This window comes from Sphaerulina musiva (genome assembly GCF_000320565.1).
Source record: "Sphaerulina musiva SO2202 unplaced genomic scaffold SEPMUscaffold_6, whole genome shotgun sequence".
NCBI classification, from domain to species: Eukaryota; Fungi; Ascomycota; class Dothideomycetes; order Mycosphaerellales; family Mycosphaerellaceae; genus Sphaerulina; species Sphaerulina musiva.
The window spans coordinates 955,804-973,191 of NW_016017388.1; the positions used below are offsets into that span (position 1 = coordinate 955,804).

The 17,388-nt window shown below is 53.3% G+C and overlaps 8 protein-coding genes across 8 annotated transcripts; 5 read left to right on the top strand and 3 right to left on the bottom strand.

Annotated features, from left to right (window-relative positions):
* Window positions 1–9: 9 nt before the first annotated feature.
* On the bottom strand, window positions 10–3,403 carry SEPMUDRAFT_149782 (RRM_2-domain-containing protein). The gene has a single exon (XM_016905765.1). The coding sequence runs from the start codon at window positions 1,499–1,501 to the stop codon at window positions 65–67; it is 1,437 nt and encodes a 478-aa protein (XP_016760081.1). The 5' UTR covers window positions 1,502–3,403; the 3' UTR covers window positions 10–64.
* Window positions 3,404–3,903: 500 nt separating this feature from the next.
* Window positions 3,904–7,893, top strand: SEPMUDRAFT_87355 (exocyst complex component Sec15). Its single transcript, XM_016910441.1, has 5 exons — window positions 3,904–4,011; window positions 4,109–4,415; window positions 4,615–5,841; window positions 5,890–7,655; window positions 7,710–7,893. The coding sequence occupies exons 2-4, from the start codon at window positions 4,362–4,364 to the stop codon at window positions 7,003–7,005; spliced, it is 2,397 nt and encodes a 798-aa protein (XP_016760082.1). The 5' UTR covers window positions 3,904–4,011; window positions 4,109–4,361; the 3' UTR covers window positions 7,006–7,655; window positions 7,710–7,893.
* On the bottom strand, window positions 7,261–7,761 carry SEPMUDRAFT_142165 (uncharacterized protein; the record flags this gene model as incomplete). Its single annotated transcript, XM_016902990.1, has 2 exons — window positions 7,261–7,655; window positions 7,710–7,761. 2 exons carry the CDS (start codon window positions 7,759–7,761, stop codon window positions 7,261–7,263), a joined length of 447 nt encoding a protein of 148 aa, XP_016760083.1.
* Window positions 7,894–8,084: 191 nt separating the features above from the next.
* On the top strand, window positions 8,085–10,420 carry SEPMUDRAFT_126335 (RNA-binding domain-containing protein). Its single transcript, XM_016902056.1, has 4 exons — window positions 8,085–10,023; window positions 10,077–10,142; window positions 10,199–10,245; window positions 10,304–10,420. The coding sequence occupies exon 1, from the start codon at window positions 8,092–8,094 to the stop codon at window positions 9,253–9,255; it is 1,164 nt and encodes a 387-aa protein (XP_016760084.1). The 5' UTR covers window positions 8,085–8,091; the 3' UTR covers window positions 9,256–10,023; window positions 10,077–10,142; window positions 10,199–10,245; window positions 10,304–10,420.
* SEPMUDRAFT_117917 (uncharacterized protein) lies at window positions 9,373–9,672 on the top strand (the record flags this gene model as incomplete). Its single annotated transcript, XM_016901383.1, has 1 exon — window positions 9,373–9,672. One exon carries the CDS (start codon window positions 9,373–9,375, stop codon window positions 9,670–9,672), a length of 300 nt encoding a protein of 99 aa, XP_016760085.1.
* On the bottom strand, window positions 10,034–10,336 carry SEPMUDRAFT_46917 (Tom7-domain-containing protein; the record flags this gene model as incomplete). Its single annotated transcript, XM_016909020.1, has 3 exons — window positions 10,034–10,142; window positions 10,199–10,245; window positions 10,304–10,336. The coding sequence occupies 3 exons, from the start codon at window positions 10,334–10,336 to the stop codon at window positions 10,034–10,036; spliced, it is 189 nt and encodes a 62-aa protein (XP_016760086.1).
* Window positions 10,421–10,545: 125 nt separating the features above from the next.
* SEPMUDRAFT_149784 (60S ribosomal protein L28) lies at window positions 10,546–11,948 on the top strand. The gene is made up of 4 exons (XM_016905766.1): window positions 10,546–10,644; window positions 10,788–10,912; window positions 10,978–11,561; window positions 11,727–11,948. Exons 1-3 carry the CDS (start codon window positions 10,593–10,595, stop codon window positions 11,287–11,289), a joined length of 489 nt encoding a protein of 162 aa, XP_016760087.1. The 5' UTR covers window positions 10,546–10,592; the 3' UTR covers window positions 11,290–11,561; window positions 11,727–11,948.
* Window positions 11,806–17,343, top strand: SEPMUDRAFT_117919 (HET-domain-containing protein; the record flags this gene model as incomplete). The annotated part of the gene is made up of 3 exons (XM_016901384.1): window positions 11,806–13,629; window positions 15,407–15,620; window positions 16,877–17,343. 3 exons carry the CDS (start codon window positions 11,806–11,808, stop codon window positions 17,341–17,343), a joined length of 2,505 nt encoding a protein of 834 aa, XP_016760088.1.
* Window positions 17,344–17,388: the final 45 nt, after the last annotated feature.

The window sequence follows — 17,388 nt, forward strand, 5'->3', positions numbered from 1 at the left end:
CGACCGACCACACACACACACACACACACACACACACACACACAAGTATTTGCCCAGGCCCCCTCTAACGGCGGGTATTCTGCTGTCCGCCGACAGCGCGGCCACCGCGAGCAGCGCCAGCAGAGCCCTCCTGGTGGCGGGCAGCGGCGGAGAAGGCACGCGGCACCTCTTGCTCTCCTAAGCCCGAGCCGGGCTGGTACTGCATCATGCTGCGCGGTGGTGGCATGGTGGCGGCAGGGTGGACAGCCGGCGGGCCGGCAACGTAGTTCTGGTAGCCCCAGAGCGCGGCGTCCTCTTGCTGCTGGTGGCCGGTGCCACGGTCCCACTGGGAGCGGTGGGAGCGGTCGCTTCGGTGCCCCGAGCGAGGGGGGAACAGACCAACGGCGCCGGCGTTGTCGTGGCTCCGCTGAGCCTTTGACATGTTGTTTGGCCCTGGAAAGGGCCGCTCATAGCCGATGAAGGCCGGATGGACGTTGTCGAGGGCTGTATACCACAGCTTGGGGCGGTGAATGGGGGTCTCGTCCATGACGGCCGAGTTGCGGAACTTCTCGATGAGGCAGTCAACCCCCTGGATCGTCGCGTACGAACACTCGAAGACCCGCTTAGGGCGGTGGCCCTTTTGCCACTCTGTATTATGCATGGCCTTGATGAAGGGCGGGATGAGGTTGGCGTCGATGAAGTTGATGAAGCCGTAGCTGACGTTCATGTCGCGCTGGAAATCGATGCGCAGGTACGAGAAGTCGTACTGGTTTGGGATGACGCCGTCAAGGCGTTCTTTGAGTTGGGTCCAGTGCCACCAGTTTGGGATGTTGCGAAGCATCACGGTGGTGCGCACATCGTAGCCCTTCAGGATGGTGTCGACGTTGATCGACTGTGGCTCTGTGCCGGTGTCGCGTTGGTTGGATCCTCGACGGCCGTGGATGTTGTGCATTGGTGTACGGTGGAATGTATCGTTGCGCCGAGAAGGTCCACCCGAAGCGCCGGTGCTGTACTGGCCCGAGTACGTGTAGTTGGCACCTTGGGAGCCGTGATGAGATGAGGCGACGTGCTGAGGTGGAAAGCTGTGATGAGTTGCATAGCCGTGCGGAGCTGGATAGGGGTGACGATCTGGGCAGACGTGACGACCTGGGCAGACGGGAGGACCTGGGCAGACGTCGGAACCTGGAAAGCTCTGAGGACCTGGATGGCTGTAAGGATCTTGGTAGCCGTGAGGACCTGGATGGACGTAAGGACCTGGAAAGACTTGAGGAGCCAGGTAGCCATGTTGAGCTGGGTGGCCGTGATGACCTTGAAAGCCTTGGTTTGAAGCCTGGACCGGCGGAGGGTATCGACCGCCACGGTATACTTGCTCTTGACGGAAGCCAGTGCCGAAGGCATGGTCTTTAACGACCTTGGGAACGACCTTCGAAGGCATCTCGGTAATGATGTCTCCATCTGGGCCATATCGCCAAGCTGTACGTCCGCTCGGGCTGACTTCAATCTCGCCAACTTCGCTGGGCATAGGCAGGTGAGGCGTGCTGGCGTAGCGAGACTCGGTGCCGGCGTATTGGGACCCGGTGCCAGTGTAGTACGACTCGTTGTCGTGGTCAACGTCGCTGGAGCGAGCGTGGTTGTATGGCTGCGCGATCACGTAGAAAGGCTGCAGTCATGTCAGCAATGTTCAGCCCGATGGTTGCAGAATGTACTCACACCAACGGTCTCACAGTCCATTTCGTTCACGTTGTTGAGCAGACGGCGCGCAGCGGTCATCTTGTAATACTCAAGACGAAAGTGGTACTCTCCAGCATTCTCCTGAGTAACATCGTTGAAGGCGACGACTTCACCAAACTGGCCCGCAAGCTTGATGAGACCTTCAGCAAGCTCGGGGATATTCAGCTCGTTCTTGGATGCTGAGTGGTCTGCTGGTCGGGCAACGAACAGGGCTTGGCCCTCGAAGAAGCGAGCTTTGGATGGGGCATTGTCAATACTGTTGATTGCTTGGTCGTACTCGCCGTGAGTCACGTAGTTGACCTGCCACTGCGGCTTGCAGGCATCGGTGCGTTCGCGCAGAAGATCAGCATCACGGAGATCGTCGAACGCGATGAATGCCGATGGTGTGCCTCGATGCTCGGGCATGGCCACCTTGGTGTCGAAGATGTCCAGCTTCTGGGTATGGTCCCACTGCAAGGTCATGTCAGCCAAGTCAATGCAACAAGGGGGCAGGCAGCGGCGTACCTCGTTGGCAGTCTTCTTGATGCCATCGTTGAGGTCTTCGACGCTCTGGATGTTCTGGATTTGTACATAGTGGCTGCCGATGAATGTGCCACCAGTGTCAGTGGAGAAGATCTTCGGAAACGTGCTGCCCTCATGCTCAGAACGAGTACCGATCGGCGATATCTCTTGATAGATGACCGGTGCGGAACCACTGTTGTTGGTGACCATGACCAACGTGGTGTCCTCTGGAGTACTGTCGTGGAGGAGAGCACGAAGAAATGGGCCCTGGGTCGACTTGGTCTCGGGCTCGAACTTGCTTGCTTCACCACTCAGCTGCTGCGAACTCTTCTGAGGGATGATGAGGCAGTTGCCAATCCCGTTGACATTGCCGTGCTTGGACTCTTGCGACGATGCCGATGCATGCGAAGACTGGGCAGTCGGCTTGCCTGGCTGGTGAGCTGAGCTCTGCTTGGACCTATGTCTGTGGTTAGTTGGGTCAAGGCGGTGACGGGAACAGCGAAAGGAGAGGACTTACGATGACGGCCGTGGAACGGCGATGCGGAGATCAGCCTCACGCTTGGTCATGCCACCCGCGTTGCGGTTGTTGGAAACCATCTTGTCTCGGTGTAGATGATGTTTCTTAGAGAGGTTGCGACGATCGACTTGCAGAAACTTTTCTCTGCGAGCAAGTTAGTGGTGCACCGACAAAAAAGCTGGCGAGAGGACTTACAGCGAGTGTAGTAGCTGAGGCTGCTTCTATGAGAGCTGTACTGTATGCGTTGTACGTGCCTCTGAAGTGATGGTTGGGATGGTGGATGGTAGCAATACCAAACGACGACCAACGGAGACGGTGAGTCGATGGTCGACCAACTGGAAGATTGATATGCAGCTGGGGGTGTATTGCTGAGTGTAGGGGGAGGATATACTGGACAGAAAAGGGTGTTGCTGCCAATGTTTTCCTGGAGAAAGACTGGTTTGTACTGGGGAGAAGAAAAGAGAAAGGAAGAGCGAGCGAGGGCGAAGATATATGCACTTCCTTATGTGGAGAACGGGAGGGAGGATGCTCGGCAAGAGCTACAGGGTATAACGTCCACGTGCACGACTGGACAAGAAGGATTGCTTTGCCCTCGACTTTGAAGGTGCAACATCAGCCACCTTCCAGCACGATATATGGGTAGCATGAGGGAGAGCAGACTGCGGCGAGGACCAGCCAACTCGTTGTGTATCTATAGCATGAGAAATGCTCATTATACAGCTTGTTGAAGCTACTCGCCCTGACCGTAAATGGCCCCGACTTTCACATGGCCCACTCGTACCTGCCATGTGTTCAGCGCGACTGCTCATAGTCGCCACGACGGTCTAGTCGCTGCGAGCAGGGCCTCGCAGTATAGATGAATCGATACGGCACGATAGGGTCATTCATTATGGACGAAGAATCTGCTTAGTTTGGACGTGATTTAGTGATATAGTGGAATTCCTCTTCCCACGTATGAATACTATGCTTCCATCTTCAGCCGGATTTTGATATTGGGCACGTGCGAGAGCTCACGGAGTGGGTCTGATCGATTTTTAGCGCCGGGAACTAACCACAACGCTGGGTCCCTGCTGGACAGGGGTACTTGCCAAGCGTTTTGGAGATTCGGGAAGCAACGGGGAGCAGCTGGGAACCTCACGCGTTCGCATCTGAGTATAATCCCCTCGTCCCAAACACGCGGTATTGAGCCCAGCACGCTGACGCTTCCTGCATCATCTTCGCGTACTGAGCTTGATCTCGAGAAACAGTAATACCAGGATCGCGTATGATCTTGTCAAGTACCTGTACGTGCTGCGTCGGTCCCTGTGACCAACTGCGATATGGATGTCGCTGCCCACCACATACCACGATATTTTGCTGACCAGGACCTTACGTTACTAGTATCTCAATATATCCCTTGCGTCAGACCAGACTTGCGCAGTTCTCAGAGGTTGAAGAAGGCGTATAGCTGCTGCAAAGTGTCTGGGCCCTGGAAAGTACTTTGATTAACTTAGAAGCTTGTACCCGTTTACGACATAGAGGACCTCGCGCTGAGTGATCGAAGCGAGGTGGTGAGAGCCATTGGCACGCCGCTGCAAGCTTCTCCGGAGGTTCTCTCGTTTGCGGGCGAATAGCTCCGCTCTTCCTGCTTGCTATGCCAGGACTTATCGCCGAGCAGTACGATGATCTGACTGGAGCGGTGCAGCAGGTATGTAGTTTCAAAGTAATAGCCCGGCGTTAAGCTCTCATGAGAGCTGCATTGACTCGATGTCTGCTGGAACGCTTGATGGGTCATATTGAGCTCGGCTTGGACCGCGGTCGAAGTGTGCCAGCAATGCAGACAGCGAGCACCGTGCTCGTAATGGTACTCTTGATCTCCTAGGAAGATGCACTGACTTGTGCCTCAGATAATCCTGTCATCCTCGGAGTCAGACTACCTGGATCAGCTCATACCGCTTCTCAAACATGCCGAGACGCAAACACAAGTAACGCCTCTAATTCATGCACTCAACCATGTCTCTGCCGATCGGGAATCTCAGATTGAGTCAATATGTAACTCCAATCACCAAGAGTTCATCACCAGTGTCAATCAGCTGCAGTCGGTGCGGGAGGAAACTGTCACGTTGACTTCTGAGATCATGGAGCTCAGCAGAAGCATCGAGGCCAGTACAGAGAAGCTAGCAGAGCAGAAAAAGGCACTCGTCGACTCTCGCAGCGTGCGTCAGAATATTGACGATGCAACGCAAGCACTGAAAGACTGCCTCGAAGTGCTCCGTCTAGCTAACCAGGTCCATGACTTGCTCGGGAAGAAGAATCATTACGCTGCACTTCGTGCGCTTGACGAATTGCAAAATGTGCACCTTCGTGAAGTCACCAGGTACAAGATTGCCGAAATGATTGAGCGTTCTGTGCCCGCAACGCAGCGTATGATCGCAGAAGCCGTCACCCAGGACCTACACACCTGGCTCTACCGTATTCGGGAGACTTCTCAGTTCTTGGGCGAGGTAGCTTTTTACCATACCGAGATGAGACGAGCTCGTCAGAAAGAACGCGGAGATAGGGATGCCTACATGGGATCCTTCGGGTTGAATTCTGCAGTCGAGCTAGTCGCTGACGAGGATCAGGAGTTCGATGTTCTCAATAATGAGGAAGTACAAGTTGACTTCTCGCCTCTATTCGAGTGCTTGCATATACATGATGCTCTGGGCGAGACCGAGAAGTTTCGTGCGGATTATGCTGCGACCCGACGAAGGCAGAAGGATCTGCTCATTCCACAGACCATCAACCTGCTCGAGGACGACAACAGTAGTCTGAGCGGTCTGCTTGAGGGGATTGCCGGATTTGCCATCGTTGAGAAAGCTACCATGCGAAAGAGCGAGAACTTTCGATCTCAAAGTGATATTGACGAGCTTTGGGAGAGCATGTGCCAATCATCGGTGTCGCTTATCAGCACCGCACTGCATCATATTGACAACGACGAGAGGCTTTTGAAGGTGAAGGGTGTCATTGCGCTCTTCATCCAGACCATGGACAGCTGGGGGTATTCTGTTGCCAGCCTAGACGGATTACTCCTGACTTTGTTTGACAAGTACAGCTCGCTGCTGAAGAGACGATTCAGCGATGACTTTCAAGAGGTTAGTCCTTCGGATCACAGCCATTGACTCGAGCTAATGGTGTGACAGATTGTGAGCACTGATGATTACATGCCGATGCCGATCAATAACGCCGACGAGTACACCAAAGTCATCTCAGTATCCTGGTACACGCCGCCAGCAGGCCAGGAGAATGCCGAGGAGATAACATATCCATGTGTGCTTCCGTTCAGTCAGATGTATCCTCTCGTCTGCATTGATATCCGCAACTTTCTCAACCAAATCTACCTGTTCTCGGATGACCATTTTCGCCATACTACGGTCATAGACAAGACGTTAAAGGAGAGCCTGGATGAGTTGTTGGTCGACAAGGTGTGTCGTAGCCTGGTAGATCGATTGTCCTCTCAGTATCCAGGCCAGATTGTCCAGATCTTGACCAACCTAGATCACTTCGAACAGGCATGCACTGATCTGGAAGGCCTCCTGGTCGAAGCACGATCGAGCAGTAGTGCTGCCGGACCTATCAAACTCAACGCGACAAACCAGTTCAATTCTGCCAAGAAAAAAGCCGAGAAGCGCATATTCGAGCTCGTGAACAGCAAAATTGATGACTTGATCGACACTGCAGAGTACGAGTGGACGAGCACTTATACACCAGATACCGCCAGCCCCTACATCCAGGAGCTGACTAGATATCTGTCGAACATCATGAGTTCCGTTCTCCTCGGCTTGCCAGAACAGATCAAAGAGCTCATTTACTTCGAGGCCTTAAACCACATCAGCCAGGCACTCCTTCAGTTACCTCTGGACCAGAACGTGCGACATATCTCTCCTCAGGCTGCGACTGCATTCAAGCTCGACATCGACGATCTCGTTGAATTTGTCGAAGCCCTCCCCGAGGCGCCTGTGCTACTGGAAAGTCTTATTTCATTGCGGCAAACTACTGATCTGATGATGCTCGCCGCTGAAGGCAAAGGCGAAGAGTTCTTCGATTCTTCCAAGAGTCAGACGCGATTCGACAAGGTGGACAAGATCAAAGGAGCAGAACTACTGGAGAAAGTGTATAATGAGCCCTCTGGAGGTGCTGCGAAGGAGAAGAGGATGTCCCTCATGCCGGACTTTCAGGAATTGAGAGGGAAGCCGAGCATGCCACATTTTGGTATTAGGGACAGGTTTGATCAGTTCACGAAGAGGGATCGATCTTAGGGAGGTTGATGATCATCGAAGTGTGAAGACGACCCGCGTTCGCATTCATGTACTAACGGTAGATGGCTTTTGCGATAGTTGAGCATGGATCGCTGTTTCCCTTCCCCAACTCCAACTCAACGTTCACAGCCTTCCGCTAGCTTGCTCCAAGCAGGAGAGACTAACAAGAAGATGCTCGGTAGACCTTACAGTACTGTGACTCAAATCCTCTTAGAAGCCCATGCCCTCTTCCCTTTGACATGGGACACAATGGAATCAAGAAAATACCACCGCCTTCCGATCCAACGGCCTCCCATCCGGTCCTATTCCCGCGGCTGCAAATTGTCTCTCGGTGTATAATCTTCTCGCCTCATCAAAAGTGACACCCTGTCTTCTCATGATTCCGTAAATTTCCGCTTTCTGCTGTCCCGACAGGCCAGATCTACTATCTTCTCCTTCGATGTTTTCTGCAATATCGAAGTTTGAAGAGTGGAAGCCTTGTTCTGCTTCATTTTGGAAGGAGGAGGGCAACGCGGAGTAGCGCCAGCGATCGATGTAGGCCATTATGCGATCGTAGATGTTGTACGCCCAGTCGGGAATTTCGCCTGGAGCGGTCAGGTACGGGATGGGAGGCGCGTATGGTTTCCAAACATTGCGCGTTGCGTAAAGGGCTGAAGCGGTGTTAGAAATAGTATGACAATAGATGCGAGTAGAGACGTAGTTACCAGTCGCGACTACGAGGAATAAGAAGACAAAGGTGTAGAAGAGGTAGGCCATTTTGGGCGCAGATGTGCTCGATGTGGTAGATGATTGTGGCTCTGAGTCGGTAATCAGTACAGAAGTGAAGTAGAAGAGGTTCTGGGGCTCCCTGCCCTCAAAACTGTCGCCGGCGCATGCGACGGTTTGAACAAGGGACTGGTATAGAGCTACTAGGTAACGTACCAGGTAGGAAAGGAAGTGGAGCCAACCTCCAGGCTCCTGCTCAGTGCTCACAAGCTACATCCTTGATTTGGAGTTACGTAAGCACTCTCAGTCAATATCTCCTTCACGTAGCAACTTTTGTCCTTTGCGCCAACAACCACAACATCCACACCTACCCCCAACAACATGTCTGGTTCTCGCCACTGGGAGCAAGATAAGGACAGCACACTCTACATTGGCAATCTCGACGAGCGATGCACCGATCCGCTGATATGGGAGCTGATGTTGCAGGCGGGTCCCGTCATTAATGTGCATTTGCCCAAAGATCGAGTCACACAGTCACACCAAGGATATGGCTTCGTCGAGTTTGGCAGTGAAGACGATGCCGACTATGCCTGCAAAATCATGAACCAGATTCGCCTATACGGAAAGCCGATCAGAGTCAACAAGGCTTCTGCCGACAGGAGAGGTCCGAATGGCGAAGGAGGAGGATTGGGAGGTGGTGCTGGCGTGGGAGCAGAGCTTTTCGTGGGCAATTTGGACAACATGGTGGACGAGAAGGTGCTTTACGAGACATTCAGCAGATTTGGTCCCCTCGTGGCTGCACCGAAGGTGGCAAGAGACGAGTCGAACCTTTCCAAAGGTTACGGTTTCGTGAGCTACGCCGCCTTTGAAGCCTCTGATCAGGCAATTGAGCATATGCACGGACAGTATCTCATGAACAAGGAAATCACAGTGCAGTACGCGTATAAGAAGGATGGCAAGGGCGAGCGACATGGTGACGATGCAGAGAGAGCACTGGCTGCGCAGGCGAGAAAACATGGCGTCGAACTTGCCATTCCTGCGCTGCCCGCTGCGCTTATTATGCCCAATGGAGCACCGAATGCACCGCAAAGCATGACGCCTGTGAACATGACTGGGGCCAATGGGTATCCCGTTGGACCGCCCAATGGAATGGGAGCGAGACCGACTCCTCAACCTCCACCAGCATACGGAGGGTATCCAGGATACAATGCACCTCCGACACCTTCGCACATGCCTCCTTCGCCATATGGAGTGCCACCGAATGCCATGCCCCAACCACCTCCATCTCTTCCAAATCAGCCGCCGCGGAACTACAATCAATCTCCTCTCCAAGCTCCGCCTTCAGCAGCTGGTCTTCCAGCTCGACCTCCGGCAACCAATGCTGGTTATGGAGGTCCTAGTATTGCACCAGGCATGCAGCCCGGCTTCCCTGGCGGACCACCTCCTGCGACTCTTCCTCCACCTCCCATGGGCTTGCCAGGACACTCGGCTCTGCCACCACCGCCCGCCGGGTTACCTGCACCAGCGTTGAGGCAGCAGAGATAGAATGCTGCTGTGCCAGCGCAGACGTCATTTGACAACGAGCCGTTCCAAGACACGGCACGGCATCATGTAAAGAAGGACAGTGTTGGAGATGAAAGCTCGTCTTCTGTCGCGGCTGTCATGACACAGCGTTCCGACCCCACAGGCTTCTCCAATCTTACACATCGTTCTGGATCCGCTTTTATGGTGCCAGAGCCTCCAGTTATGAAGCGCACACAGGAGATGGTAGATAGTGGTCGGACCGGCCCTCATGGGCCTCACTTGGGCGAATCTGGTCCTTCTGATCAAAGCAGGCGATCGATTCAAGCGAACAAGCATCGCAAGACCAATTCAGATGGTAGCGCTAGCATTCCGAAGGATAAGGTGGAGCCTAGCGATGGTGTTGCGGCATTTGAAAGGGCTAGGAAATGGTCTGATTAGACCAGGTCTTCTTCACAAGCATGATATGCAAGATACCCCCTTGACTTGTATTTTATACGTAGTATGGCATAGCTTCAGAAGTGGATCATGCGACAGAAAATCATTGAACAGCAGGCACTCGATGTCTGCAGCATCCGAATAGTCTCATGAAGCATCTGAGTAGAAAGTTGGTATCATGCAGAATTTGTACCTGCGGCACACCCTATGCGCCATTGCTATGCTTTTCTGCTTCTCTTGACCCGACCCTCGCAGAGTCCGATGCTCATCCCAGTCCAAATATTGTACAAGTCGGCGCCCTCGTATCTGTACAGTCCTTCCAGAGTCGTCTATTGCGCCAGAGGAGAAAAGAGTCTGCGATCAATCAGCCCAGTACACCTCCATCTTCAACACCCAATTCGACATACCTGATCAATGACGGTCGTGGATTGCTTCGTGTGTAGCCCAGGTAGATGATCAGAGGAAGGTAGCCACTGTACGATGTTCAATCAGATATGACAGTCTCTTTCTTCACAGGTGGTGGCCCTACTAATGGATTGCTACTCTGGAGAGGTCGATGACCCTCGCGATGCGCTCCTGTTACTCGATCAGCTCTTGCTCCTCGCAGAGATTCTCTGCCTGCCCATCTCCGTACCTTGCTCTCTTCTGATAGCGCCAACCACGCCATTTCGTCTGTTTGATGCGAGTCGTGGAGGAGCGGTGTTTGATGCGATACGGTTCTGGCGGAAGTGTTTGGCGGCAGCAAAGTCCCAGAGTCCAAAGCAGTTCTAGTGATCGCGAAGTCCAGTCCAATCTAGTCCAGTCGGCGCACTTGCCGCCGATCATCTTTTTGCCAAGAAACACACTCACAGAAACTCCACTGGCGAGCACCACCACGTTCGCATTGACCGATTCAGCACGTCACGTCCAAACCACACGCCAAAATGTCGAGCCAATACGAGAACCTGAGCAGCGACCTCATCTGGGAGGTAACCCGTACGTCGAAGCCAACCCACCACACACGCAGCAATCGGGAGGAATGAGGAGGATGCGACATGGAAACATTGGACCGATGGATGCATGAAATCGATGAGGATTGTAGGAAAACATGTGCTGATCGGTGGACATTGGTCTGATAGGGAACACCAACTCCTTCCTCGTGAAGCGCCGCCTCGGGTCTGGCAAGCAGGTCGTCTTCTCCCGCGACCCGCTCAACCTCGTCAACAAGCACAGCCGCAAGTACGTCGGATATGTCAACGACAAGGTATGCCACCACACTTGAGAACACGGTAGGTATGCATGCACATCTGCTTACTGGATATGACAAAGGCCATCGGTATCAACGCAGACGACAACACTGTCCTCCTGACTACCAAGCTGGCCTCGCGCGGCAACAAGCCAGCTGCCCAATACCAGACTGCCTCCTTCTCTGCTTCCACACCTTCTCGCAAGCTCTACACCAGCATTGTCAACTCCACCGCCAAGAAGGGCTACCGTCCAGATCTTCGTGCCGAGGCCGTTGCACGCGCATCTGCTATCAAGTCGAGCCAGCGTGACAACAAGAAGACTCGTGTCAGCAAGCCCCGAGGAAAGAAGGCGCAGAAGAGCGAATTCTTGAAGCTCACCCCAGAGGAGAAGTAGGAGTCTCCTTATGGAGCGGCCTTGAGGAAACGCGATTCCGGGGAGGAATTTTGATGGCGCCTTTCTAGTTGATGCATGCCCATGTGCAATGCAATGGAATGGGAACGAGTAGGCCGGTCTTATCTGGAGGGCCATGCAAGCTGAAAGTTGAAAATCTCCAGTCGAGCTGGAGATTTCATGCCGACATAGAACTCCCGAATGAGATATGCTGAGAGGCGCAAATTGAAATGTTCAGCCAAGGCCACCTCTCGATTGTGATCCCATGTATGCAGGTATGCGATATGATATAGTTGCGCATTCTAGGATTGATGTGCCTGCAGACGCTAATCGTTTAGCGATCCCATTCATTGTCAGCCACGTCTTGTTCGAATGCATGATAACTTGATCAGCGCGTGATATTGCGAACGACCCGATTGAAACTTGCTGAACCTTCCCAGGCATCCTTTCTTGCTAGTACTAGTGCACACCAAGGCACCACCCCCTCTCCCAATCAAGCCTCCCAAGGAAGAAAGCAAAATGCGTCTCCTCAACGTCCACACCCTACGCTTCGAAGAATTCTACCACGATGACATCCAGAGCATTCCCCGCTACATCATCGCCTCGCACCGCTGGAGCAAGCACGGCGAACCGCAGTACAAAGATGTTTTGAAACAACGTCCCCACATCCGCGACAGTGTCGGCTACCACAAAGTCCAAAGTTTTTGCAAACTCGTCAGAGAATCTTCTACGGGAGTCGATTGGCTCTGGATCGATACCGTCTGCATTGATAAGAGTAGTTCGGCGGAATTGCACGAATCTATCAATTGCATGTTTCGATGGTATGCGAATGCGGAATGCTGTCTTGCATATCTCGATGATGTTTGTCCTGATGATGATATTGGGCAGCACAGTAGTAGTAGTAATAGTAGTAGTGATACTAGTAGTTTCCTTTCAAAGCCCGACGACGAAAAATTCCCCCTGGCAACTCCTCTCAAGCGAAGTAAATGGTTCAAAAGAGGCTGGACATTACAAGAACTCATCGCACCAGCCAAAGTCGTCTTTCTCGACCAAAACTGGAAAGTAATCGGCCACAAAGGCCATATCGAAATCCACGATCCTCACTCCCTCGGTTCCATCCACGACACCACTTCCCTAGTGAGTGAAATCACCAGAATTCCGCAAAATGTCCTCTACGACTGCTCAGCGCGCAAAAACTACAATGACGAAGAAAAATTTTCCTGGATGGCGAATCGTCGCACGACTCGAATAGAAGATTTGGCATATTGTCTATTAGGGATTTTTGAAATTTTTATGCCCTTGGTGTATGGAGAAGGGGATCAGTCGCGAGCGCGATTGCTCAAAGAGATTCTTGCGAAAAAGGAGGCGGAGAAGGCGCAGATGGAGGAAGCGAGAAGGGCGCAACGGGAGGCGGAAGTGGAGTGGGAATTGGCTTCGGAAGAGCGTGCAATTGATGTTACGCAGCAGGTTTTGCGGTTGGTGAAGAGGAATTTGAATCGTGATGAAGCGGTGTTTCAGATTGCGGTGAGATGGCATCGCAAATTGGGGATACCGGTGGATCAGGCAGTGCAGGAGATTCAAGAGTATTTACGTGCGATTGATGAACATGCTGCTTGGACTCGCTATCAATACAAGGCACTCCGTCGTCAAGGCTTGGCTCGTGCTACTGCTGTTCGACGTATGGAAGCGGAATTGTGTCGTTCTGGGTACAATGTGATTGATGCTCACAGATCTGTCAAGCGTCGATTGTACTTCAAGCCTTTACCGAAAGATCATTCTATACTTACTCGGCCACATGGAAAGCCTAGCGCGGACGAACGCGGACACTCGGAAGCAAAGATGGATGGAAGTATTCGAGTACCAGGAGCAGAGCGACTCAGCTCAGTACACGCACCAGAAGCGCCTGCGATCAAAGTCTACGACGTGAGCATAGGTAGCGAGAGCACAGATGGGAGTGCTTCCAATGGAGAACGCATTGATCTACAGAATCAGGGGGCCCCACAAGAAGTCGATGGCATGAGCAGGCCAAGAGACATACCAGCTGACGGTTCAAGTGAGCGGAATCTCATAATTACAAGCCCAACCACAACAACACATCGAGGAGCTTTCCATCAGGACGACGCCAGACTTCCAAGTCCTTATAATAATGATACCCCTTCACGAAAGCTTTGGCAGCCAGCCAGCCTGGAAGAATTCGTTCGCATCGCAGGCCCACTCTTGGTTCGGAAAGCCTTGAGGGATATCATATATATAACGGAGCCTATCACGGTACTCTCGTTCTCGTTCGAAGTGAAAGTGCAAAGTAGTAGCACTCCTAAAACAACAGAATTCCTCGTGCAGAATGTACGTATACCGCGAAGTTTACCCCTTCGACAGCATAACCCTGGAGGTTCGAATTCTCGGCGCACGATATGGGTGCTTCCAGCACCAGAAGAAAGGTGCGGAGGAGAAGAAGAGGAGTAAGGTGTAGCATCTGCGTAGTCGATAGGGGACATTTCGGCAAGACATTTCGCTCTCTATGTAGGCTGTCAGAAGTTCGACAGCGTCGGCTTCGGTACTTGTTACGGCGGCGGAAGTAACATGCTGCGCATACACCTGCGTTGTCCGTGGATGAAGTATCCTTGGGATGATAGCTCCGTGGAAAAGGGGTCGCCGTGTTATGAAGTTACCAATATAAGTGGTATGTCGTTGAAACCAGACACTCGACAAGCAGCCTCCAGTGTTCTTTATATCTCGTCAGACGTTAGCAGGAGAGTATATCCTGCAGCCGTCGCTCGGCACGCACGTATCGTCCAAAATTATGATGAGCTCGTAATGTAGACTCTGTGTACTGCCACGGTGTAAGGCAGGCTCTTTCTCTGTATCGATGGCAGATAATTCAGAAGCACAGCTTTGTGCAAAGTACACAGCGAGATCGAGGACGTATGATAGATAAATGCGAAGCGACATGAGGCGCTTGATATGAATGTGCGCTCTTACACGATGTGCAGAGTCTCCTATTGTATTGCTGTCCACCGTCTTCGCCGCAGCTTGCCCGTAGTCTCTGTCCATCAGGTATTCATCCGTGGTAGGCCCTGCGAACTTTGGCTACAAGCACGCACATAGTGCTATATAGCCTCCCGCTCATGCTTTTTTGTGCTTCGTATGCTTCACCGTCTGCCATGTCTCGCAATGCTCGCACTGGCGGAAACCACGTTCCTGCGCCCAGGCTCGAATGGCCGAAGAAACTAGTCGGTCGTGCTGAATTCGAATGTGCTGTTTCGTCGCGAGAGTGCGATGTTGCGCTACGTGGTGGTGTTGTGGCTGCTATAGCCCACACGGGACAACTCTCATGGAATCAGAGCCTCTCCCCACAGCGTCCCGAGCTCGCCCGGCTGCGTCCCAGGGCTGAGCAGGACTGAGCACAGGGCAGCCGTCCGCCCCTTGCTAGCGTTGTGAGAGATCTTGGTAGAGCTCCCGCGGCGAGGAACCTTAAATGAGCCTATGCAGACCATAGCTGAACGTCAGCTCGTAGTTCGACCCGTCAGCTTGCGCTTGTGATAGCTTCATCGGTAGGCCTCGTGTGAACAACCCAGTCGGTGCAAATTGTTCGCACGGTACTGTTGTCCAATCTCCGACTCTGTGTGTACTACTCCCTGGGTCTGGTGTTGTGTTCTGGAGAGGGCATGTGTTGAGTGAGGTTGAAGTGGCTTCGGCCCCGAGAATGACTGCTTAACCGGCGCCGGCCTAAGTCTTGGCTTTCACCCGGATGCCAGCACGTGCCTCAGATGCCCGGACAACAGTGAAGTTCACCATCAGTCCATCACCACCAGATAACCCTCATGGAGCGCCGCGGACGGTCAGGGTGAAGGACAGAGCCCCCAGTTTGAGCGCGTCGAGCCGGGAGGACGATCTGGACCGGAAAGCTCAGTCAGGCTGGCCACAACCTCGCAGTCGACGGCGGCGCGAGCTTCTCGTGCATGGCAGCGCGGCTCCTGCTCTCCAACTACGATGGTGCTAGTGGGTCTTTCCAGCGATATCGACGGGCACAAAGTGATGGGCAACCAACATCGACGAGCTGCGACGGTGACGGTGGCAGCAACGACGGTGTGGTCTTGACATGAGCTCTGGCTTCACGTAGGACGCATTAGCCGCAGTCTGCTATGCGCCTCTCCCGACTCGACACTACCTCAATCCGCTCGACATGTCCGATCAGATCGCCGACCGCGACCCGAACTCGACACTCGAACCATCTCCTCGACCGACGAACCCGGGCATTACTGAGCCATTCCACCTGCCCGGAGCCACAGCCAGTCGAAGCGCTACAGGTACTTCTGGCGGCAATTCACGCCGTGGTACGTCCACAGCGAGCTGTGTTCAACGACATGGTGGATCACGGCAAGTCGCTACATAATATGGATCGGGACCGCCGATTGATCGCACCACACCCTGCTTATGACGAGCCACGCGAGAGGGGAAGCATGTTGGATGGTAGCAAGCAGGGTGGACACTGGCAGCATGCTACGTCAAACTGGATGACACTACTCTGGCCTCGTTCTGGGAGTGGACGCTCGGCGGCTGCTAGAGATGCACTCCAGCGCGACAATCGACAACGCCGATTTCAAAGTTTCAGCTGAAGTGGAGCATCGATGGCGGTGATGCCGGCGCAAGACCGACTGCTTTGGAGTTCATCGCGTCGCCAGGTGTCATCTCTCTTCGCGGATGAATGGCACAATGGTCATCAACCGGAGACTTGCTGCGATTACTGCTGAGCTTCAGAGCGCGAGCCCAAGAGAGGATAGAGAATGCGCCTCGCGATCTCGAGGAATGAGCTCTGGCCTATGATTCTGCATGTGCCATTTCGTGCAGAGCAGCGTCGAATCGCTCGAGCCGACGGCATCTGCCATTGGAGTGAACATGCTGGACAGGTATATTGGATGTTGACCGAGATCATATACTACCATGCAACACTAGATCAAAGGATTGGCCGGCGATCATGCTGTTGGTGGCGTGATAGGGAGCCCACTCCGCTCTAGAGGATGGCTTTGCGATCTGCTTTGCTTTGATGTGCTGTTTTCGGCTGCCCAATTATTGGCATCTTGGACTAGTATTTGCATACCACAGTCGAGACTGCTGGCATTCGGCAAGCATGATGCATTTGGATAATTGTCCCGTTCGGCCTCATTGCCCTAGGTGCCAGGCACGCCTGGATCTGCCGACAACTTGGGAGACCGAAATTTCACACCCCTCGCACTTGTTGACTCTCGAAGGACAGTGCCTCCGCGAATGGCATCAGCGCAAGATGAACAGGCATCTCATGAATTTGACGAGCTCCATGGGGAGTACCTTATCTCTAGGAGATACCTTATTGTCGTATCTGCCCAGCCACAGAGTTCCATTCCACGCATCACGAGAATATCCCACGTACAGCGCTTCGCTGCCGTGAATCGGATATGACAAGAGGCCACTGGCGCCAGCATGTGGACAGACGGGACCGGTTTCTCTCGCCGAGACATCAGAGAACCGGCCAGTTGATGTCCCATCCACATTCAAGTGCAGGTTCGGCGGCAGGACGATGAGGAATACAGACACCATGATGCATGCTCTCCAGTGCGAAGAGTCCAGCCAGAGCGCATGTCGTCGAATATGTATCACAGGAAACGCGGCCCAAGCGCCGGCCGAGTGCGAACATCAGATCTGCAGCCAGGATTGATTCCCGCCTTCAGCTCTTACGACCCCTTCCAGGAATGCATGATTGTGCTGTCAACGAATACGACCCGTTCAAACATTCTTCCAATTGCGTTCATGGACCCCACTATCACAGGCCAGAGGACAGCTGCAGCGTATACACGGCACTCTGTTTATATTACCTTCTGGTTCTTGACGACGGCCGCCAGTCGCCTAGCTCATCGCAGTCATCTGCTTGACTTTGCAGCACAGCCTTGGGGCTTTTTCGAATCTTTGTCGCTGGTCCGTCACATTGAATCTGTTCACGTCGCTGCTCCATCCACGAGGCATATTCGCAATTGGAGTCTCAATGGTGCCCAGGAACTTAAGAGGCAACTATGTGCTTGCTAGCTCTTGCTCGTCACGCGATCATTGTCTTCCATAGCTGGTACTTTG

Excerpts from the sequence above, each read along its gene's own strand:
- SEPMUDRAFT_126335 (XM_016902056.1), top strand. The coding sequence starts at position 8,092 with ATGTCTGGTTCTCGCCACTGGGAGCAAGATAAGGACAGCACACTCTAC.
- SEPMUDRAFT_87355 (XM_016910441.1), top strand. The coding sequence starts at position 4,362 with ATGCCAGGACTTATCGCCGAGCAGTACGATGATCTGACTGGAGCGGTG. Across the intron at positions 4,416-4,614 it reads TGACTGGAGCGGTGCAGCAG|ATAATCCTGTCATCCTCGGA; the intron begins GTATGTAGTTTC and ends CTTGTGCCTCAG. Across the intron at positions 5,842-5,889 it reads TCAGCGATGACTTTCAAGAG|ATTGTGAGCACTGATGATTA; the intron begins GTTAGTCCTTCG and ends ATGGTGTGACAG.
- SEPMUDRAFT_149784 (XM_016905766.1), top strand. The coding sequence starts at position 10,593 with ATGTCGAGCCAATACGAGAACCTGAGCAGCGACCTCATCTGGGAGGTA. Across the intron at positions 10,645-10,787 it reads CCTCATCTGGGAGGTAACCC|GGAACACCAACTCCTTCCTC; the intron begins GTACGTCGAAGC and ends TTGGTCTGATAG. Across the intron at positions 10,913-10,977 it reads TCGGATATGTCAACGACAAG|GCCATCGGTATCAACGCAGA; the intron begins GTATGCCACCAC and ends GATATGACAAAG.
- SEPMUDRAFT_149782 (XM_016905765.1), bottom strand. The coding sequence starts at position 1,501 with ATGCCCAGCGAAGTTGGCGAGATTGAAGTCAGCCCGAGCGGACGTACA.